The following is a 22,065-nucleotide window of genomic DNA, read 5'->3' on the forward strand; positions in this document are numbered from 1 at the left end:
CGCGCCCGGGCCACTGTCACAGAGGATCCCTTTATCTTACCCCCCCCCAAAAAAAAAATAAGGGATGGAATAAAAGTTTGAAAGGGCATGTTAATGTAAAACTATTCTAATTTCATGCATTAAAGGGTTGTCTTATATTTTTAAGTCGATATAAAATTTACTATATATATACGTTTGATTTAAAGGGTCTTAAAGAGCCGTATCACGATACATTTTCAAATTTCCCATTTCAAATGTAGCCAGTAGATTTATTAGATTATATTTTCTTCAACATTTCAAAGTCATTCCTGGATTTATTTTCAGAATTTGTAGAGTTTTATTGTTGTTTTATATTCAGAGTTTTCTGGCCTACGTCCACTTAGTATGGTAAGAATGTCGATATTGTAAACAATAATAATTGGAAAATATATAAACAAATATATGAATAAATACCTCACTGAATAAATAAGTAAATAAAGAAAACATAAAGGTAGCTACAATACAAATAAGACAATGGAATACCTTTTCAAAACAAAGACGAGTGTCAAACTTAATAACGTTCCAAACTATTCATTAATATCGTTCCTTTCCTATAAATATCACCATCAAATTTTGTCTTGCAGTAGCTATATCAATTGAAATTGAGAAGAAAAGGAAAGATTAAACAAACAAGTGATGCTGCTTTGGGAGCGCAAATGAAACTAGATGCCCCAAGATAATAGCAAAGCATGGGTAGTCGAACAAGTTTGACTTCCTCGTTTTCCTTCCGCCAAACAGTCAAGTGCCATTAGACTGTTCACATGGACATTAATTAATGATCATTAATAAAAGGGGGAAGTTCACCCTGACAAAAGGATTTGTTGTTTATATGGGTAAGGTTTGAGGAAAATCCATCAAAATAAAAAAAGTTATTTAATTTTAATTTTTTTGATTTGTGACGTCATATACCAGTACCTGCCCAGTTTGGTATGTAATATAAAAAGCATACATTTCAATTTTAAAAGTTCATGATGACTACAGATTTGTTCAAGAACGGATGTGAAGATTTGTCCGTTGATATACTGAAGGTACATTAAAATCATTTACATTTTTTTAAAAATAGAAAATGACATTTCAATGATTGTTTCTCCTTACACGATATATGGGGAATCTGCACGCAAATTATGAAGTCACAAATTTAAAACAAAAAATTCTCAAAGCTTTATTTTTAATATTTGGTGGACTTCCCTCGTCAAACCTTCACCAATGTTTTTTATCTCCTATTCTTACAATATTTTGTATTCTTTCAGTTAAAAGAAACCAAGCTTTTTTATTCTTTTTTCATGTTTGCAGATTTATAACATTCTAACCTCCCCGTCCCATCCCCTCCCGGAGAGGGAAATGTTATATCAAATGACAAATTTTAGGAATGCAGTCGACGGGTCTATAACATGTATAATAAGATGTGAATTAATCTTCTTCATAAAATTAGAAAATGACTAGCAGTGGAAACAAGACCAAATTAAATTTCGGGGTAAATATGTTGACGTGATGGAACAAGTGAAAACGAAAGAATTAAAGACAAAAGCGTGGCGAAAAAGGGAAAGAATTCTCAGCACAAGAATAACAAAATCACGCGGTGATTCCCATGATGTTGAAGTTTTTGTTATAAACATTTTTGGTTATAAAACACTTGTTTGTCACAACACAGCCAAGGTCTTAAATTCTCATTAGCAATCTGGTTTAAAATGATAATTAAAACTTTCATTTAACAGAGACGTACAAAATTAATGGACCACGAGGTGATTACATGGGCAAAAATAATGAAAGTTGATCTCATTGATGAAATGTCTCGAATTTCGTTGTCAGTTGTTGTCCTACAGTACAGGGGCCACGGAGCGAGATTTGAAAGTGCGTGTGTGGGCGAGAGGTGGGGTGTGCGTGTGTGATGAGTGTAAACATCAAGGGAAGCGGAACAATTATGAAAGTGGGAGGGGGGCAGAGCCCATAATCACAATCAGGGGGGCGTTTCATGAAAGGACTTGTCGGACGTTTTATCCGACAAGTTCCATTTTATCCGACAGTTGCCATAGTAACAGTACCTCTCAGCCAATCAGCATCAGAGAAAGATGTCAGATCTGACAACTTATCGGATGAAAATGTTGATGAAACACTCCCCACATGTTATTTGTACGTTTTCGTACAGTTTTTTTTTTGGAGGGGGGGGGGGTAAGGCCCCCCTCCTCCGGTTCCGCGGCCTCTGACCATGTTCGGCAATGATATTAGCAATATGCCTATGCCTTACGATGAAAACAATGTTCAGAAGGACAATGAGGATGATGAAGCTTAATACTTTATATATCGCATATACAACCATGTATTGATTCGCGGGTCTTGATTACGGTGTCTCAGTATGGGGCAATTGCCTCAGCAAACTGAAATTACCTTTATTGAGACGAACTTTCCTTTATGATAAAGGTGATGATGATGATTAGATGACAATAATGATAGAAGTGAAACTTTGTCATAAATGTGACAATGTCATAATGGTAAAATCAAGATATAGAACATCATGATTATGGGATTAGGATGAAGATGATAAGATGAATATTTTTTTTGTTACGCAGAAAACAATGATGCTGATTGCAATCATATCAAAAATAGAAAAAATGTGGTAACAATATTGCTGCTAGCACAAATGAAATGGAAACACCAGTCATATATACCTCATAAAACAGTTGCAATTACTTCAGATCTATCACAATTTTCAGAGTGATTTCAAACATGAGCTTCAGAAATAGGGAGTGGATTAATTTTCAACGTTATCTGAATCTTTACAAGACACTAGGTAAAATGAAGTAAGGTGTCGGTGATGGTGTTGAGAGCATTAATTAGTCTGCCGAGCTGAGGTCCAAAACATACTTATAATTTAGAAAATCACATTTATATCAAGCTTCACACCAAAATCAGGTTAATCTAAACACCAATAAGTTAGCACCAGTGTTCCTTAACACCAACACATGTTTTTTTTGTACGGAGGTGATATGGTTCAGTCACTAAACTCTTGAACCAAGGGTCAAGGGTTAGAATCCCATCCTTTGCTAATGTCCTTTGGCAAGGCACTTACTTATCCACATTTTCCACTCTCCACCCAGGTGTTAAATAGGCACTCGGTAGGATGTGGACATCAATGTGATTAGATTGGCATGTGTACTACACCAATAAATGAATGGGTGCCTGGCAAGGATACTCCCCAGGGAGTGGAGATTGTGCACTTTATGTGTGGAAAAGTGATAGTTTCTGTGACAGAGTAATAACAATTACAATGTAAAGCACTTAGAAACACAATGTATGAAGCGCTGTAGAAATGTAACTGTTATTAATAATGTTATTAACATTTATTGAAAATCACCCATTGAGAACAACAGTGAAATCTGATTTGGTTGGAAACATGTTACAAACACACAAATACCATTGGTTCAGTTTTGAAAATAAATCTGAATCAAAGTAAAGATCTATTAGTACTTTATTATCTCAGATCTTTTGTCATATCATGGACAAATTCAGCTCCAAATAACAACACTATGACATATATGTGAAATCATACAGGCAAATTGGCAGTCACATACAGTGCTAAACGAGTACAAATATTGGATTGGCATAATAAAACACTACTTAATGTGAGTCTTCATGAGATAGTCAAATTATCTTCTTAACAGTTTCTAAACATAGAAAACATAGAAAATATTATCTTCTTAACAGTTTCTAAACATAGAAAATATATCCTATTTTTTTTATTTTTTTTACTTATATGTCTGATCCCTAAATGTTTTTAGAAATGAATCGAAATATCTGAGTATCATGTCATAATACTTTGCTGTGCTTAAAAGAAGTTAAATCCCAATTCTCATTGCAAATTTGAAGTTTGATTTGTGAATGTCATAATAAGATATTAAAATTCACAACAATTTGCAGTTTACTGCTGCTACATAAGGGCAAGAAAGAGAAGATTGAATACATATATATTTATATATATATATTTCTATCATGTGTTAAAAAAAAATGTTTAGAGACCGAGCAAAAATCAAGCCTTTGTCATTCATGATAGATAACGAAGAATTCAACAGGAAAAAGATATATCAATGTAACCTGAGAACTGAAACTACCTAACCACAAAACATATAAAATGAGAAACAACATTAATTGTAAACGAATAACAATGTATCGTTAAAATAATTGACTGTTATGAGCATTTGTGAACGGAATAAGCAATGAATGGTAAATTCATAGAAGTGGACACTTGTATTCTTATATAAATTATTGAAGTGTCTTTTCCGGAAAGAATGTATTGTCATTATTGTAACTACCATGGCAACAGGGCTCAGAAGCCAATCAAAATCATATTTCCTAAACAAGTTACCATAATGACACAGTTGCCATATTTGCAGCTTCTGAATGAAATGGGCCCTATATGTTGTGAAAGTTAGGGTTAAATTTTGACTGCTCCCTCACAAAAAGTTGACTTGGACAATTATCTTTTAAAAAAGCTGTGCTACTGCTGATCAGTGGAATGAAATTATCTACGTTTAATATCGATTCAGACTGTATTAGAGCACAATGAAATTGTTAGTAATGACATACACAATATTTATGAACCTTTTTGTTTCTCTTTAAAAGAAACATTGCAAGAGCTCACCTTATCTTCACTTGAGTCAAACGATGTTCACATCACCTGCATTTAATTGATTGGACATATTTGGGCTGCATTATGATATTAAAGACTTTCAACACTTTTACACTCATAATGTACATTTACAAACACCTGAATGAGTATGATAATGAATATGAATTTTTATAAGAAATCACAAACATACTAATTGACATAATTTACATTGCCTACATGACAGAAATGACCTCTGATCATTTTTAATAGAATGAATAAGTTGAAAACAAAAGTTTTGAAGTTCTGATGGGGTGTGTTCCTTTCCATATCATGTTGGCAATGAAAATATTTTTTTAATTAATGATGTTTATGATTTTGAATCAAATGTATTCATGTGTTAAAACTGTTAAAGAAATACTTTAGAACAGGGGTTCTCAAACTAAGGCCCACGGGCCGTATCCGGCCCTTGGAACTTCTCGATCCGGCCCGCGAGACTCTGCTGGGTTTTTAAATAATTTTTAAGTCACAATATGAAAACATAGCTCAATATGATTACATTGTGTATCCATGTTAGACCTAACTGTAATAAAAGTAATGAAAGTCAAAACATATGAAACTTTCATAAATTTGTTGGATTAAATGCTCCCAAAATAAGGGCGAGATTGCACAAGAGAGCATCTAGGACCCCAACCGCAAGGGTTTTTGCACTTCGTGCACATTTTTTTTTCTAATTATCCACTTCAACCTGGCCCTTTCAGGTTTACTTGGAGTCTAATCTGGCCCTTCAAAGAAAAAGTTTGATAACCCCTGCTTTAGAATGTTAATACAGCTCAAACTAAACAAAATATCGCACATATCCAGAAATGTCCTGCATTTCTAACCCCAAAAACATAAAAATATAGATTGCACACTCTGTCTATTTACCGTAGGCCTAGTCATCAATAATACATAAGCACTTGGATATATCATGCCTAAAGTGCCTTATACATAACAATAATACAATTACAAAGTATTAAATTAATAACAATACATAAGTAATGAGTGATTTTTACTGAGTATATAACAAGAACAATTCATAATCTTCCATTAGGAACATGCAGACATTACAAGCTCTGCTTTTTTATGCACGTTCCTTCATATTTCCCTTTTTATTTACTGCCATTATCTTTCGTATTTGTATGTAATCAAATGTATTCCTTGTATTGCTATCATTTTGTTGTCATATGAAAATAATTCAACTTAATTCAATATTGAAAATTATGTCTTTTTAGAAATACTAGACAAAAAGGGAAAACAAATGTCAGAGATTTTCAGTTAATAGCAATGGTTTGTTTAAGATCCATATGTTCCGATATACGAGTTATATTATCTTTTATATATTAAGGCCATCTCATTTGTCACGGTCACTTTTAAACATTATCAGCTCAATTCCTTATCTAACCAAATAGTTCCTGATTTTTTTTCACATTGTGTAATCTCTATGAAACTTCCATGCTGTATGGGAAAAATGGTGTTGAAATGTATGTCATCTTTTATTCAACTTTACAACTTCAAATTTTGACAGTATGAAGTTAAGTTATTCTTTCAGATAGACTTTTTTTATAATTTTTACTTTTTTGAAGACCAAATTATTATTTTAGCTATTTACAGAGAACGTTCGCTGGCGACTTATTGTTGGTTTTGGGGTGGCCTTGCCTTTGCCTTGTGTTTTGCCTATACATGTAATTATATCAATTACAAGTGTTCAGCGGCCATTAGAAGAATGCATTTATGCATTGTCTTGGAATGACTGAGTTTATACTTAACACCAACTTTGGCATCATGGTGTTAGACATACTGATATTGTAGACTAATTTAAAGTGTTAAGCACCTTTTTTAGCACCTCAAGCCCAAGGTCACGTTCCGATGGTGGCATCCAAATAGTCCCATTCTTCAAAATTCTGTTGGCAAATGATAAAAAATGAAATTACAACATAAAGATTATAGATAAAATATTCTTAAACATGTTAACACTTCCTGGAGATGAAGGTAGCTCAAACTCACTGCAAAGCTTGACTGCTGGGATCATCAGTACTCTACAAGAATCTGAGGCAAAGGGAAAGGAAATTCTCACAAATATAAAAAAATCTGAAGTTAGAATTATATGAAATATCAACATGGATGTTAAAGTCCCCAGTTAAAATATTAGAAACATCAGTTTGATTGAATGTACTTCAGAGAATGTCTTTAAAAAATGCATACTTGGACCGAGTTTAAAGTTGATCTATGAAATCGTTTTTTCAGTTATACAGCGAGAACAAAAATGGGGCACATGGATAACCCGATAATTTCTGTGTTTGCCTTTCTCTTACACTTATTCTCAATAATTTCACCTGTCGATTTTCTGCAACCCTCCACACATTGGTCCTTTACCTTTTTCTATCATTTTTTCTAAAAAGGCAAAAATTTCATTTTCACTTTGTTAATGCTTGTTTTTTTTTCAATGTATGTTTTTTGTCTTTGTATGTTCTATTTTGTAGCCCTCCACTTTCTTTCTTTACTGGGCTGGAACTTCTAAGATCTAACAGATCTTTAATGTCAGTCCACATTCTAAGCCAGTTTTGCACATTATTTTACTGTGTTATCATTTTTGTTACTTTGTATCTTCTTTCTTGCCATTATGTAATTTCTCATTTTACCTGTATGTATGCTACTTTTATCAAGTGAAATAAATGAATTGAATTGAATAACATAATCCTGGCGCATATCCAGCATCAGATCCTACAAAGCGCATTTCATGGGCCCAATCGTCTGGGGACAATAATGACTCTATTGTGCTTGTACATGGGGCCATACATTTCTTTAAAATTGTCGATGCTGGATACGGTATAGCGACCCCGCCTCCAGCAAGTACCGCCCACAGTAGACTGAGACAATAAAACTTCCTTCACCTTGGTAACTCACATCATAATAGAATCCATACATCATTGATACACTTCTCAGTTTAAACAGTTTTCAGAAAATTACTTTCAAAAGGTCTCAACTCTTGGTTTTTGCATCTACATCAGTAAATAAAGGTTGTTCCCAGTTCATTGTAACATCATTTGAAGCCTTATAAAAAGGGAGGTACTTCATTTTTTGAAGGCTTTGAGAAAATCATAAAGTATTAAAAAATGCTTCAAACTCTCATTAAACAGTTTCTGTCACGCAACATTTTTTTGTAGGCTTGTTTCATAAAAGCCTATTTCACTCATGCAAAGCTTGTATATCATAAATATCAAGGAAGAAGAACATTTTTTTCTCCAAAATTTTTGCCTTTATTGTTCATAACATGATTACTTTCAAAGAAAGTTGCCCCAAATTTTAATGAAAAACAACTAACTTGTTTAAATATATTGATGTTGGGTCATGTATTTTGTATATAGGACATCAGTTTTAATTACATTTCCACTTCAGCAATACAATTGGTGCTTTCAAGTACGGTGTTCGGTGTTCCACGCCAGCAATACAATGGGTGATTTCAAGTACGGTGTTCAGTGTTCCACTTCAGCAATACAATGGGTTATTTCAAGTACGGTGTTCGGTGTTCCACTTCAGCAATACGAATGGTGATTTCAACTACGGTGTTCGGTGTTCCACGTCAGCAATACAATGGGTGATTTCAAGTACGGTGTCCAGTGTTCCACTTCAGCAATACAATTGGTGATTTCAAGTACGGTGTTCAGTGTTCCACTTCAGCAATACAATTGGTGATTTCAAGTACGGTGTTCAGTGTTCCACTTCAGCAATACAATGGGTGATTTCAAGTACGGTGTTCAGTGTTCCACTTCAGCAATACAATGGGTTATTTCAAGTACGGTGTTCCACTTCAGCAATACAATGGGTGATTTCAAGTACGGTGTTCGGTGTTCCACTTCAGCAATACAATGGGTGACTTCAAGTACGGTGAGAGCATGATCATGGCTATCTGAACCAACATCCTCAGAAAGTGAAATTAAACAAAGCAAAATGGTATTGAAGCAAAAACTTGTTTTCCATATATCTGTCCCAGTCCTGCGTCATTTGCCGTCAGTAGGGGAATCTCTACAACGCACCATTCACGAGCAGATAAATGCTGCATCACATAATCTTCATTTCTGATGTATAATTTCAAAACACATCAATGCCAATGGTTTCTTCATGACGTACAATCTTGTTTTCTTCTGTTTCATCTTCAAAGGCCTTTGATTTTTTCCCACCTGTTCGGGTCTAATGGTTGATATATGATTTGGATCACAAAACGCCACTTCATTCAAACATGGACCTGATTATAATAAAATTGGAAGATGATCAGATTTTGTTCACCCTGACCCATCATCAATGAGATAAATTCTGTTCAAGATGAATGATTAAGTAAAAGAGTCCAGATATAGACCACCAAAACCTCATAGGCCTGTATTCTGAAGTCGGGTTTAATTTAAACTCTGGCCTATTGTGTTTAACTATTGACAACCAATTATTGTTACATAATTCTCTTACAGTAGGGGCCTAAGGGTTCAGACAGTGTATCAGCTTCATTTAAGTCTCAAATCATTCTGAACTTACCGGAAAGGATAAGATACTTTTCCTCACCATTAAGAAGTAGAAATGAGCACAATTAATATAAAAAACATACCATTTGAATAAACTTCTGGCACTTTTTTTGCGCAATAAGTTTAGCACAGAGTTAGACAATGACCTATATTAAACTCAACTTCAGAATACAGGCCATAATATTTTCAACTGATTTTTTTTTTCTAAAGACATTCTTTGGGCAATCTGAAGACATCCGATTGCAAATTTAGTAGGTGCAAGAGATGTTTACCAGTTTTGATGCGACATTAAAAAACAAACAAACATGGGTTTATTTTATCCATTGACTAAACATCTAATCCCTAGGGGAAGACTACTTGAGATCTGCTGCGAAAGAATATTAAATAACTGCCTGATATAGCAACACTTCTAAATTCATCCAAAATCCCAATAGTCCCATTCTTCAAAATTCTGTTGGCAAATGATGAAAAAAATGAAATTGAAAAATAAAGATTATAGATAAGAGTCAAATTACTCTTAACATGCTAAACACTTCCAGGAGATGAAGGCAGTTGCAAAGCACGACTACTGGGATCATCAGTACTCTACAAGAATCTCCAGTAAAGGGAAAGGAAATTCTCACAAATAAAAAAAAATCTTGAATTAGAATGATAAAAAATATCAACATGGATGTTAAAGTCCCCAGTTAACAAAATATTAGAAACATCGGTTTGATTGAATGAACTCGGCTGAATTCAGAGAATGTCTACAAAATGCATACTTGGACCAAGATTGAAGTTGATCTATGAAACTGTGTTTTTTTCAGTTATATAGCGAGAACGAAAATGGGGCAGATGGACAACCCGAAAATTTCTGGGTTTTCCCTTCTCCTACACTTATTCTCACTAATTTCACCTGTCGATTTTCTGCAACACTCCACACACACTAGTCCTTTAACTTTTTCTATCATTTTTTTCTAAAAAGGCAAACATTTCATTTTCACTTTGTTAATGCTTGTTTTTTTTCCAATGTATGTTTTTTGTCTTTGTATGTTCTATTTTGTAGCCCTCCACTTTTTTTCTTTACTGGGCTGGAACTTCTAAGATCTAACAGATCTTTAATGTCAGTCCACATTCTAAGCCAGTTTTGCACATTATTTTACTGTATTATCATTTTGTTACTATGTATTGTTCTTTCTTGCCATTATGTAATTTCTCATTTACCTGTATGTATGTTATTTTTATCAAGTGAAATAAATGAATTAAAAAACATAATCCTGGCACGTATCCAGCATCAGATCCTACAAAGCGCATTTCATGGGCCCAATCGTCTGGGAACAATAGTGACTCTATTAATGCTTGTACATGGGGCCATACATTTCTTTTAAATTGTCAATGCTGGATACGGTATAGCGACCCCGCCTCCAGCAAGTACCGCCCACAGTAGACTGAGACAATAAAACTTCCTTCACCTTGGTAACTCACATCATAATAGAATCCATACATCATTGATACACTTCTCAGTTTAAACAGTTTTCAGAAAATTACTTTCAAAAGGTCTCAAATCTTGGTTTTTGCATCTACATCAGTAAATAAAGGTTGTTCCCCAGTTCATTGTGACATCATTTGAAGCCTTACAAAAAGGGACGTACTTCATTTTTTGAAGGCTTTGAGAAAATCATAAAGTATTAAAGATTGCTTCAAACTCTCATTAAACAGTTTCTGTCACGCAACATTTTTTTTTGTAGGCTTGTTTTATAAAAGCTTATTTCATTCATGCAAAGCTTGTATATCATGAATATCAAGGAAGAAGAAAATTTTTTTCTTCAAAATTGTTGCCTTTATTGTTCATAACATGATTACTTTTAAAGAAAGTTGCCCCAAATTTTAATGAAAACAACTAACTTGTTTATATATATTGATGATGGGTCATGTATTTTGTATATAGGACATCACTTTTAATTACATTTCCACTTCAGCAATACAATGGGTGATTTCAAGTACGGTGTTCGGTGTTCCACTTCAGCAATACAATGGGTTATTTCAAGTACGGTGTTCCACTTCAGCAATACAATGGGGGATTTCAAGTATGGTGTTCGGTGTTCCACTTCAGCAATACAATGGGTGATTTCAAGTACGGTGTTCGGTGTTCCACTTCAGCAATACAATGGGTGATTTCAAGTACGGTGTTCGGTGTTCCACTTCAGCAATACAATGGGGGATTTCAAGTATGGTGTTCGGTGTTCCACTTCAGCAATACAATGGGTGATTTCAAGTACGGTGTTCGGTGTTCCACTTCAGCAATACAATGGGTGATTTCAAGTACGGTGTTTGGTGTTCCACTTCAGCAATACAATGGGTGACTTCAAGTACGGTGAGAGCATGATCATGGCTATCTGAACCAACATCATCAGAAAGCAAAATTAAACAAAGCAAAATGGAATTGAAGCAAAAACTTGTTTTCCATATATCTGTCCCAGTCCTGCGTCATTTGCCATCAGTAGGGGAATCTCTACAATGCACCATTCAGGAGCAGATATATGCTACATCACATAATCTTCATTTCTGATGTATAATTTCAAAACACGTCAATGCCAATGGTTTCTTCATGACGTACAATCTTGTTTTCTTCCGTTTCATCTTCAAAGGCCTTTGATTTTTTGTCCACCTGTTTGGGCCTAATGGTTGATATATGATTTGGATCACAAAACGCCACTTCATTCAAACATGGACCTGATTATACTAAAAATGGGAAGATGATCAGATTTTGTTCACCCCGACCCATCATCAATAAGCTAAAGTCTGTTCAAGAAGAATGATTAAGTTAAAGAATCCAGATCTAGACCACCAAAACCTCATAGGCCTGCATTCTGAAGTCGGGTTTAATTTATACTCTGGTCTATTGTGTTAAACTATTGACAACCAATTGTTACATAATTTTCTTACAGTAGAGGCCTAAAGGTTCAGACAGTGTATCAGCTTCATTTAACTCTCAAATCATTCTTAACTATCCGGAAAGGATAAGATACTTTTCTTTAGTTCAACATTAAGAAGCAGAAATGAGCACAATTAATATAAAAAACATACCATTTAAATAAACTTCTGGCACTTTTTTTGCACAATAAGTTTAGCACAGAGTCAGACAATGGCCAATATTAAACCAACTTCAGAATACAGGCCATAATATTTTCAACTGATTTTTTTTTCTAAAGACATTCTTTGGGAAATCTGAAGACATCTGATTGCAAAGTTAGTAGGTGCAAGAGATGTTTACCAGTTTTGATGGGACATTAAAAAAACAACAACATGGGTTTGTTTTACCCATTGACTACACATCCCTAGGGGAAGACTACTTGAGATCTGCTGTGAAAGAATATTAAATAACTGCCTGATATAGCAACACTTCTAAATACATAGGGATAGGGGAAATGGGACAGACTTGTGGGATGCTGGGGGAAGGGGCAAATCTACCCCATCCCCCGGTTTGGAAGCCATTGCAGCAAGATAAAGAAAGTTTATCCTTGAGTGGTTGTTCATGGTTGGATCATTAATTTGGGGTTTGGTACCTGGGTACGAAAGCCTGTGTGAATATGAGTCAAGTGAAAAAAGAGTTTCTTTATTAGTGAGGCATTAAATCTCATTATTTACAATTCTTCCCGAGAGATTTCAGATTTTCCCACTGTAGGGTGAACTATAGTAACAACAAGTAATGAAAGCTACATTTATCTATTACTTGGCATACCCACACAAAATGTACATGTATTTACTTTCTCCTTTCCCTGAAGGGCATTTTAGGAAGAGTTCCAAGACTCCATTGGAAAGCAAACTACAAACTGCTTTTGCATCCTACCGGGTACCCATTTGTTCAGACTCTTTCTCAGACCTACGTCATTTGCCGTCAGCTAGGGAATCTCTACAACACACTATTTGCAAGCGAGTCAATCGGATACCACATAATCAGGGCATAATACTCTTATCCATCTCTTCCAAACACTTCCAATGCCAATTACTTCTTTATGACGTACAATCTTGTTTTCTTTCTTCTCAAATTAAAAGGCCTTTGATGTTTTCATCTGTAGACCTAATGGTCCATATTCTGAACTCGGATGTAACTTAGAACACACTCTAACTCTTGTACTAAAAATCAAGGAAAGTCCAAATTATCAAAATTGTGTTTACCCTGTGTTTCTTATGTTTACTGTGTTCTTCCCAAATTCTTTAATTATGAAGACAACCATCTTCATTCTGAACAGACAGTTAAGAATTATTCGAGAGTCAAATGAGCTGACACATTGAAACTCTACTGCTAGGAGATTTATGTCGCAATTGGCTATCCATGTAGTTAAACCACAACTTGTCTTTAGACCAGAGTTTCAATTAAACACGACTTCAGAATACAGACCAATAAGTCTAAATGCCAGTAATCAAGGTTTATGACCCTAGTTCCTACAAGGAGATGACATAGATAAAAAAAAACTTGATCATTACTATTTACTTTCTCAGATCTACGTCATTTGCCGTCAGCTTGGGAATCTCTACAACACACTAATAACAATCTTAATGTCTACATTATTTTCCTATCCATCTCTTCCAAACACTTCCATGCCAATTACTTCTTCATGACCTACAATCTTGTTTAGTTTCATATCAAATTTAAAGGCCTTTGAGGTTTTCACCTGTATACCTAATGGTCCATATTCTGAACGAGGGTGTATCTTTATTTGTACTAATTTGCATTTATGTTTAAATATTGATACACAAATTAAATAAACTAGTAAATTCAATTCAATTCAATTCAACTTAGACCATGATCTATTAACTCTTGTCAAAACTGTGTTAACCTAAATGTTTCTTATGTTTACTTAGCTCTTCCCTATTTTTTTTTATTGTGAAGACAATTATCTCATTCATCCTGAACAGATAGTAAAAAATGATTCGAGAGTCACACAAGCTGATACTTTGAACCTCTACTGTGAGAGGTGTATGTCCCAATTGGTTATTCATAGTTTAACCAAAGCTTCAGACCAGAGTTTCAATTAAACCCGTCTTCGGAATACGAGTCCAAATCCCAGTCATGAAAGGTTACTAACCCCAGTTTCTTCAAGATGATAAACAGTTAATATACTACTTGATCATCACTATTCGAGTAAATTGGCAGCCACTGAATGATTAATACGAGTGAAATAGTCTTCGGGATGCTAGAGATTTAAGAAGGTAACTATGAAAGCAAATACGTGGATAAGTACAGAAAGAGAGTTATCAAGTTAGGGTAGACAAATAATATGTTTAGGCTGTATACCAGCTTTCTGTGTCTATTCCTTATTATCTAGAGAAAAAAAAACACCCCAAAGAGCAAACAGATCACAATACATTAACAGTCTTCAAAAGTAGACTTTGCTTTCAATTGTGCCCTGAGGGAAAAGGGTAGGGTCACTTAAGCATATTAATCCTCATTATCATCACCATAATCCCCTTCGTCATCATTATCACAATCATCATCATCATTGTCGTCATTATCATCATCATCATCGCCACCACCGCTACCACCAGAATCATCAATACCATCACCATAACTTTCGTCATCATCCCCTTCTTGCCGCACATCTTTTTTATTGGTTTACCTGGAATGTAGCTCTTCCAATTTGACGAGGAGCAGTTTCTCTAGCATCAATAATCAACTACTGCAACTTTTATTCTATATTTTTTGTCACTTTCAAAACTAGCATGTTGTCAGTAGCGCAGGGCCAAAAATTCTTAAATTTGAATTTCAATAATTTCTCTTGATATTACTCCTTACTCTGATTTGGGTTGGGCCTTATCCAATTTATCCCACGGGTAACTGGCAAAAAAAAAATATCATATTCAAGGGATACTTTTTCGCAACCTACTGTCTAAATCTGCAACAGTAGAAAGGCTAACATTGCAGTGAATGGGATATTCCAGGCTCTTTTTTTTATTTCCAGGGTCCTTTTGAGCACGGGGGGGGGGGGGGGGGGGGGAACTGATCTGATCCCCAGTCTATTTTTTTTTCTGATGGGTATATGAAAAAGAGGAATTCAGAGATGTTTTTAATGTAGGAATAACAGTTAGAAAATAGCAAGATTAGTAAATGTAGTGTGTAAATAATGGTGTAATTAGATGTTAAAGTGAAAAGCTAGTGTCCCCTAACAAACAAAACAGCATACATGTATGTCAGAACACCTATGTGACTTCATGCTTGTGTGATGAAAAATTAACGGTAGTTAGTGGATGGGTGCGTTTAAGTGATTTTAGAAATAGAATAACAAATTTAAAAACTAATGTAATGCACACTTCAACAAAAGAATAATGTGGTGATTTATTTTAAATGTCATTCTGCAATTCAAGAGCAAAATGCAATAATGATATGTTTGAATTCAGGACAATAAAATATCTCCAACAGTGACCAAGGCCGAAAAAATTTTAAACTCATCAAACCATACCCAAGGTATGATAAACACATGATCGAAAAAAGAGACATAAAATGGCCAATGATAATTAGCTAGGTTTTATTTGGTCAAGACGGCTGACAAAATGGCAAGTAATCAGTGAATATTGGGTTGATCAATTATTTTTTAGTTTAGGTCAACAGAGATATCAGCTATTACCCTGAATCCAACTAAATAGGACAGAACTATGAACAAGAAGCTACGAAAGGTACTGATAGTGTTTTGCCATTTCTATATTTGCATAGCACATATATTTTATTTATCATATGACATATATAACTGTATCATGAGCTCACTGTTTTCACATTGCTAAATTGGAGCACAGAGCAGTAATTACTCTATTTCAAGGACTATGCTTCATTTTTATGGGATTCATAGAAATAAATATAATTTGACAAAGTACTGTATTTCCATTATATTATACCATTATGTCATGTTCTTAATGATATTAGTTTTAACATATAAGTTTATTCGTATTTGCATGCACCGTATGTCACACAGAAACAATAGTTCTTCAAAACAGAGATGACATAGTTCTTAAGTAATTTTTTAAGTACAAATATCAAGGAATATAGACTACATAGTAGGAAAGTTGTCAGAACATTTTAGTGATATTCATTTCATGTTTTTATTACTAAAACAGACAAGTGATTTACTCATTACAAAAAATTAATAAATAAATAAGCATCTCCAATTTAACCATTACCATTATCACTATAATAATAATAGTACTTCCGGTAATATATGTTTTACTTTGTATCATTTGTAGAATGTACCTTGGATCACACCTTTATCATAGCTTTTATCTATACTTAAAATTACAATTATATAAATTGTGCATCTAGTATTGCAGCACTATGACATTGCATCTGAGTGAAATAATTAGTGGTGCAACATTATAACAGAGTTCAATAAGAATCATGCAGTTAGAGAATTAGAAGTTAGATGAGTACCATCAATATAAAACACAAATGAAGATTAAAGTAAACATAAATGTGACAAGAATTATAATAAACATTTAGAATTTCATATTTTTGACATTTGAATTAAATCATCTTCAGTAACTGGACTAATTTTCTGACTCTATCCCAGAAAAAGTGGAATAGATTTTCAACACTTCACCTTCAAGATGTTTATTTGTATTGTTGGAAAAGTATCTCCTTAGTAGCAAAAGAATAATAACAAGATCATTGAACTTGGTGAAGTAATTTCCATCCAATGCATGTTTCTTAAAATCCAGTCATTTTGCAAACTTTGGCCATGGATTCTGAACAAAATTTGGTTGCAAAAAACATGTGGAATTTGAAAATAGCTGGATTTAAATGATTGATCAAATTCAATGATCATTTGACCAATTACATCTTTGGCAGGCAAAGTAATTATGTCTGTCATATTTTCTTATGGGGTTACCAAATTTTGTGAGCAAAGTGCGCAGAAAATTCATGGTTTTATAGTGCTTTCCAGTGCTTTTAAATCACACTTGCATGTCATATAAACTTTTCAAGCTGTCCAAATTAGTGGGGGGTGGGGGGGAGCAAATCAATATGTTGCCCCCCATCCCTCTGGGAATTACAGATGATGCATAGAGTCATAAAACTTGACAAAACTGTAATTCCAAATACAAGTAACTTTCATTCAAATGAACTGACTTGAAGATTAGTGCAACACTGAACAAAAAGCAGTGCAAAACTATTAAAATCATGCAGATCAGAGAAAACAATATAATAAAGTTATGCTCACTCTGATAAACATAAGGGAAATATAAATGGAATGTGTTACCATAAATTTGAAAAACTTTACAAATTCATCTTCCAACAATATTTTTCTGACTTTGCTTCTCTCATTTTTTTGTTTTAGGAAGAAAAACAAACATAAGAAAATTAATTTAAATGCTATGAACAAATACTTTAATTCATGTTCCTTTTCAATTTTCATTTTAAAAATTATAATACAGTGAAATTTCCCTTTAAAGATGGATGTGAAAGAATGTTGAACATTCCTGGGGATGATTCATATTGAGCTAAGTGATATAAAATAATAATATTGTTAACCTTGAAAAATTTGGATTTTGTTTGATCAAATTGTAATTTTGGCATAAGAAAATGCAAACTTTATGAAACTTAAGAACACTACTCTGCTAACATATACTATATCAATATTAATTTTAGAATAATTCTTTTTTTTCAAAAGAAATTAATACAATGGTACAAAATTTAATATTCGATTGCACTAATGAAGGCTAATGTGACATATGCAAAATTTATTATGATCAAATGTCTTGCGACTGATTACAAAATTGGAAATGATTGCTGATCTGCTCTTTGCAACACCCCCATATTATATATTTTCTAGCTACATAGTATTTTTTACCAGCACGTCTTCCTTTTCATGTTGAATATTGGTGCTTATAGATCTTCACAGGGTGTGTCGGCCAAGGGAAATGATTGGGTGTTATTTTCAGGCAAATGACATCCTGTCTGAAGACAAGCAAGGTAAGATTAATTACAAACCTCAACTTATTATTTTGCCCTTCTTTTCCGGATCTTTGCATTTCTTCTCCTTCACATTCTTGTTTTTAATAATTGCTTTGATTCCTATCTATAAAATATTCTGGCTAATCTTATTCATAATTAATACTTAATACATTGCAAAGCGCTTTACAGATATAGTTTTAATCCCTGTTATCGGATACTGGCTTGCCTACATACATTGTATGCAATTTCTCCTCTCCCTAGGGAAAGTTATTGGAGTCATATGAGTGATTGTCATCAAAGACATTGAAACATGATTGTGATACATTGTTAAAAAGGATTATCTTAACAAAAACTTACATACTTTTCTTGATACAAAAATAAAGGGACATATTGACTTTTTCATTGAACATAGAAGACCGTACTCAGTCTTACTTTTCTGTGAATTAAGAAAAACATCCAATTTGCATTACATTTGGTGGAGGCTTATTCAAATTATTTCATGAAGATGATGTTGTAAAGTTCACCAAACAATTCTAGTTTGGGAGTTATTTTCTCTTCTATGAAAGAATGACAACTAAATTGGGTGTGTAAAGAGGAAATCAGACTTTTACAATTTTGAAATAATTATTAGTGATCATGAAACTTATATCCCTCAGGCACTTTGTCACAGTCTGTGCTGCATCTTTAAGCACAAATTTTAATTTTCTTTCAGTGAATGTGCTTGATAAGTTTTAAAGTGAAAGCGTAAGGGCCATGATCATAAGCACATCAGAGGACTGTTTCATATATTTACAACGATGGCAACTTTGCCATTATGTAAATTTCCATGGTAATGTGGCTCATAAGCCAATCACAATCCATCGTATTTACCATAGTTGGAAGTCCTAACAAACAACAAATAAGGTCTAATTTAACATTTTTAAAGTTTTGTTTAAGTATTCATTGTGTCTAATACGTCTAAGTTTAGAATGCAAGTAAATCACCAACAATCCTGCATGACATTTCTTGTCAGAACAATGGTGTTGGGTTATGCATGGTCCCTAAACCTCATCAAGAAAACATCCAAATTCCAATTTGATCTTTCAACTGAAAATTAAAATGATTGTCATTGATTTGATGATTTCTGCTAAAAAGATAAAGTCGAATTCCCGTTTTGATACACCCAGTATACAAGGTTCCAACATGCAGACATGTTGGAGGACAAACAATAAAAACCTGTGCATCAAACTGTGCATGATCAATCATTTTCCTTTAATGGTCTAATACATAGGTTTCCCAATATGTCTTCCCACATGACAGCTTGTGACATCATGTGGAAACCCTCTTTACCCCACATGAACTTACACATATACATGCATTTCTGAGAATTTGCAGAGCATTTCATGTTTTCCATGTTGGTATCTTGACATTTTCGCAAAAAAGAAGGGTATATCAGATTTGAGTTGATGTCAAAACCCTTGTGGACGAGTCCTCAACACAGGTAGTTTTATACTCGCACAACTGGCATTGACGTTTAGCAGTCCTTTATGTCATTGTGTAATCAAATGCCCCTAAAATTACAAAAGTACAGTGAATTTATTCAGTAAAATCATTTAGTAAAACATTTAAGCCATTTATATATTTTTCCCCTTTAAATCTTTGTTGATAAATACATCAAATAAGAGCCATTTTAGTAGTAAAAGCAGGTTAATAACTTCAAGAAAATAACAATTTAATCAGTGAATTAATTAGAAAATTAAAGATTAAGCATTTTGAACAGGTGCATTGCTAGTAATTTTCAAAGGAGGTTAGGAAGGTGGAATAAAAAAAATGGGATACAAAAGGTAAGGAGTGAAGGGTGAGAAAAGAATATAGAGGAGGGATATGAGGGACTGGGAGCATGAGAGAAAGAGGGTTTGGAAGCTATATGAAAAGGATGATATGAAGTGGAAGGGAGGCCTTCAGATACAGATGCAATCAAAACCAATCCAAAAAATCAAATGCAACAGTGTGTATTAGGGATTTGCGATTGAGTTTTTGAGTTACGATCAAACACAACTATTTTCCGCAACAGGTCCCTGATCACTGAAAAACATTTTAATTCCCATTTACTTATATACTTAATAAACAATAGCTAGGGAGGTATTTCTGGTACCTGTACAAAAAATAATATGGAATGTTTTGAAAGATATGCTCCTGTACAAGCCAACTTCATTTTAGATTTGAAGTGATTTGATGATGGGTGAGCATTTCAACAAGACTGCATGCCAATAAATGACATGATCTTGCTTTGTGTTTTAATCAATTGACAAGTAGTGTAGCAAACTTAAAAGATATAAAAATATAAAACATATCATAATATCAGAGAAAAATATATGACAGGGCAAAGAATAAATTGCTCGTAAAATACTGAAAATAGCCCTTGCCTATTTGCCAAAATAACTCTTCAGTTATCCCTAGAATACTGATCCTTTCCATGTACAGTATAACAACACCTATGATATTTGGTATTGTAATGCAAAAATCTAATGTCATGGTCACTTAAATTGACAACCATGAATAAGAGGCAGAACTGAAGTTGATCAGTCAAATATTTCTTAAGTTATAGTAAGAGAGAATACAGGGTTGATGGACAGACACCAAAACACAATCCTAAGAAGCGCCCATGGTGATCAAAGGCAGAAATAAAAGCAGAGTTATTTGTATATCTGGCAGATATTTGGCATCAAAATAAAATCAAAGATCTTGAAAGAAAAATACTAATACTGATAAGGATACAATGTATGAATACACAATAATATTGTTCCGCTGTTGTGTTTACTATCATTATGATAATGACAATTTTCATTATTTTCAAATCATTTTTTTTATATAGCAACCAAATGACAACATGAAGAATGAATATATTAATGAAGTCACATGTTATCTTGCTAGTGGCCTGTTTTAATGAATCATACACAAGAAACTTGACACTATGGGTCACTAGCAGTTAACTGAATACATCACATGTTGTATTGCTGCACTACCCATTTGAACTAACAGTAACTTTGAGACCAATTTAGAACTTTGTGCAACGCTACACTGATGATTTTGTTGTACCATTTTTAGTCCAAATCGTGACTAAATGTCTTGTTGGTGAAATCTACCCTAACCTACCCATCACTGGTGAAGATTCAAGCACAAAACATTTTTTTCGAGGGGGGGTGATCTTTTGTGTCATCCCCTCACTTGAAATGGGTGATGTCACATATCTAAACCTGTGATTTTCTAATCATATCATAGGTTCCAGCTCGTGTTAATAAATTTCCCTTTGGTCACATCTACCCTAAATTAGATATGACTTACATCTGAAAGCTCTACATTGGAGTTCTCCTGCGAGGACAAGCCATTGTTGAGCGTCGCCGACGACGGATGAAGAACTGCGTCAAGCTTCTCCTCCATTCTGAAGCCCATGAGATCCTTTCTTGTGATGATGCCCAAGACCTGATTCTGGGCGTCGACCACGGTGAGATGTCTGAGACCGAGGGTACGGAATATGATGTAGGTCCGATGGAGGGAGAAGTATTCTGGGATGCATGGAGCTGATTGGTTCACATAAGGTGTCTGGGGAGGTAAAGTTGTTGATTAACAGGTAAATGGAATGCTTAAGACGCGAGGGGGAAGTTTGAATAATCTAAACATATTTAGAGCTTGCACTATGTCAATATTCAAATCAAAATATGGCTTATCTTGTTAATTTAATATGGTGAAAGAATGTAAAGCTTCAATTTGAAAATATCAACCCCCAAAATACTATTTTTTTATATCTTTGGGAACTGTTTTTTTTTTTGAAGAGTTAATATCCCAATTAAAATTTGAAAACAATTTCCCAATTGCCATTCCTTGTAACATTTATTTCAATTTTTCTTTTGACGATGGTATACACGGCAAAGCTATGTTTGTAATCATTTGAAACACTTTTTTTGGGGGGGAGGTGGTCAGAGTTTTTAGTAGAT

General features: G+C 34.0%; 1 protein-coding gene across 1 annotated transcript in view; it reads right to left on the reverse strand.

The window, feature by feature from the left end:
- Positions 1-6,206: 6,206 nt before the first annotated feature.
- The window catches only part of LOC121409347 (chloride channel protein C-like), a 37,472-nt gene continuing 21,613 nt past the window's right edge, over positions 6,207-22,065 (reverse strand). Inside the window, exons 19-20 of the mRNA XM_041601282.1 lie at positions 21,416-21,673; positions 6,207-6,561 (exon numbers count right to left, since the gene is read on the reverse strand). Of these exons, the coding sequence (XP_041457216.1) occupies positions 6,517-6,561; positions 21,416-21,673 (303 nt within the window). The 3' untranslated portion in view covers positions 6,207-6,516. The remainder of the gene's footprint in view (positions 6,562-21,415; positions 21,674-22,065) is intronic.

This window comes from Lytechinus variegatus, chromosome 2 (genome assembly GCF_018143015.1).
Source record: "Lytechinus variegatus isolate NC3 chromosome 2, Lvar_3.0, whole genome shotgun sequence".
Classification (NCBI taxonomy): domain Eukaryota; kingdom Metazoa; phylum Echinodermata; class Echinoidea; order Temnopleuroida; family Toxopneustidae; genus Lytechinus; species Lytechinus variegatus.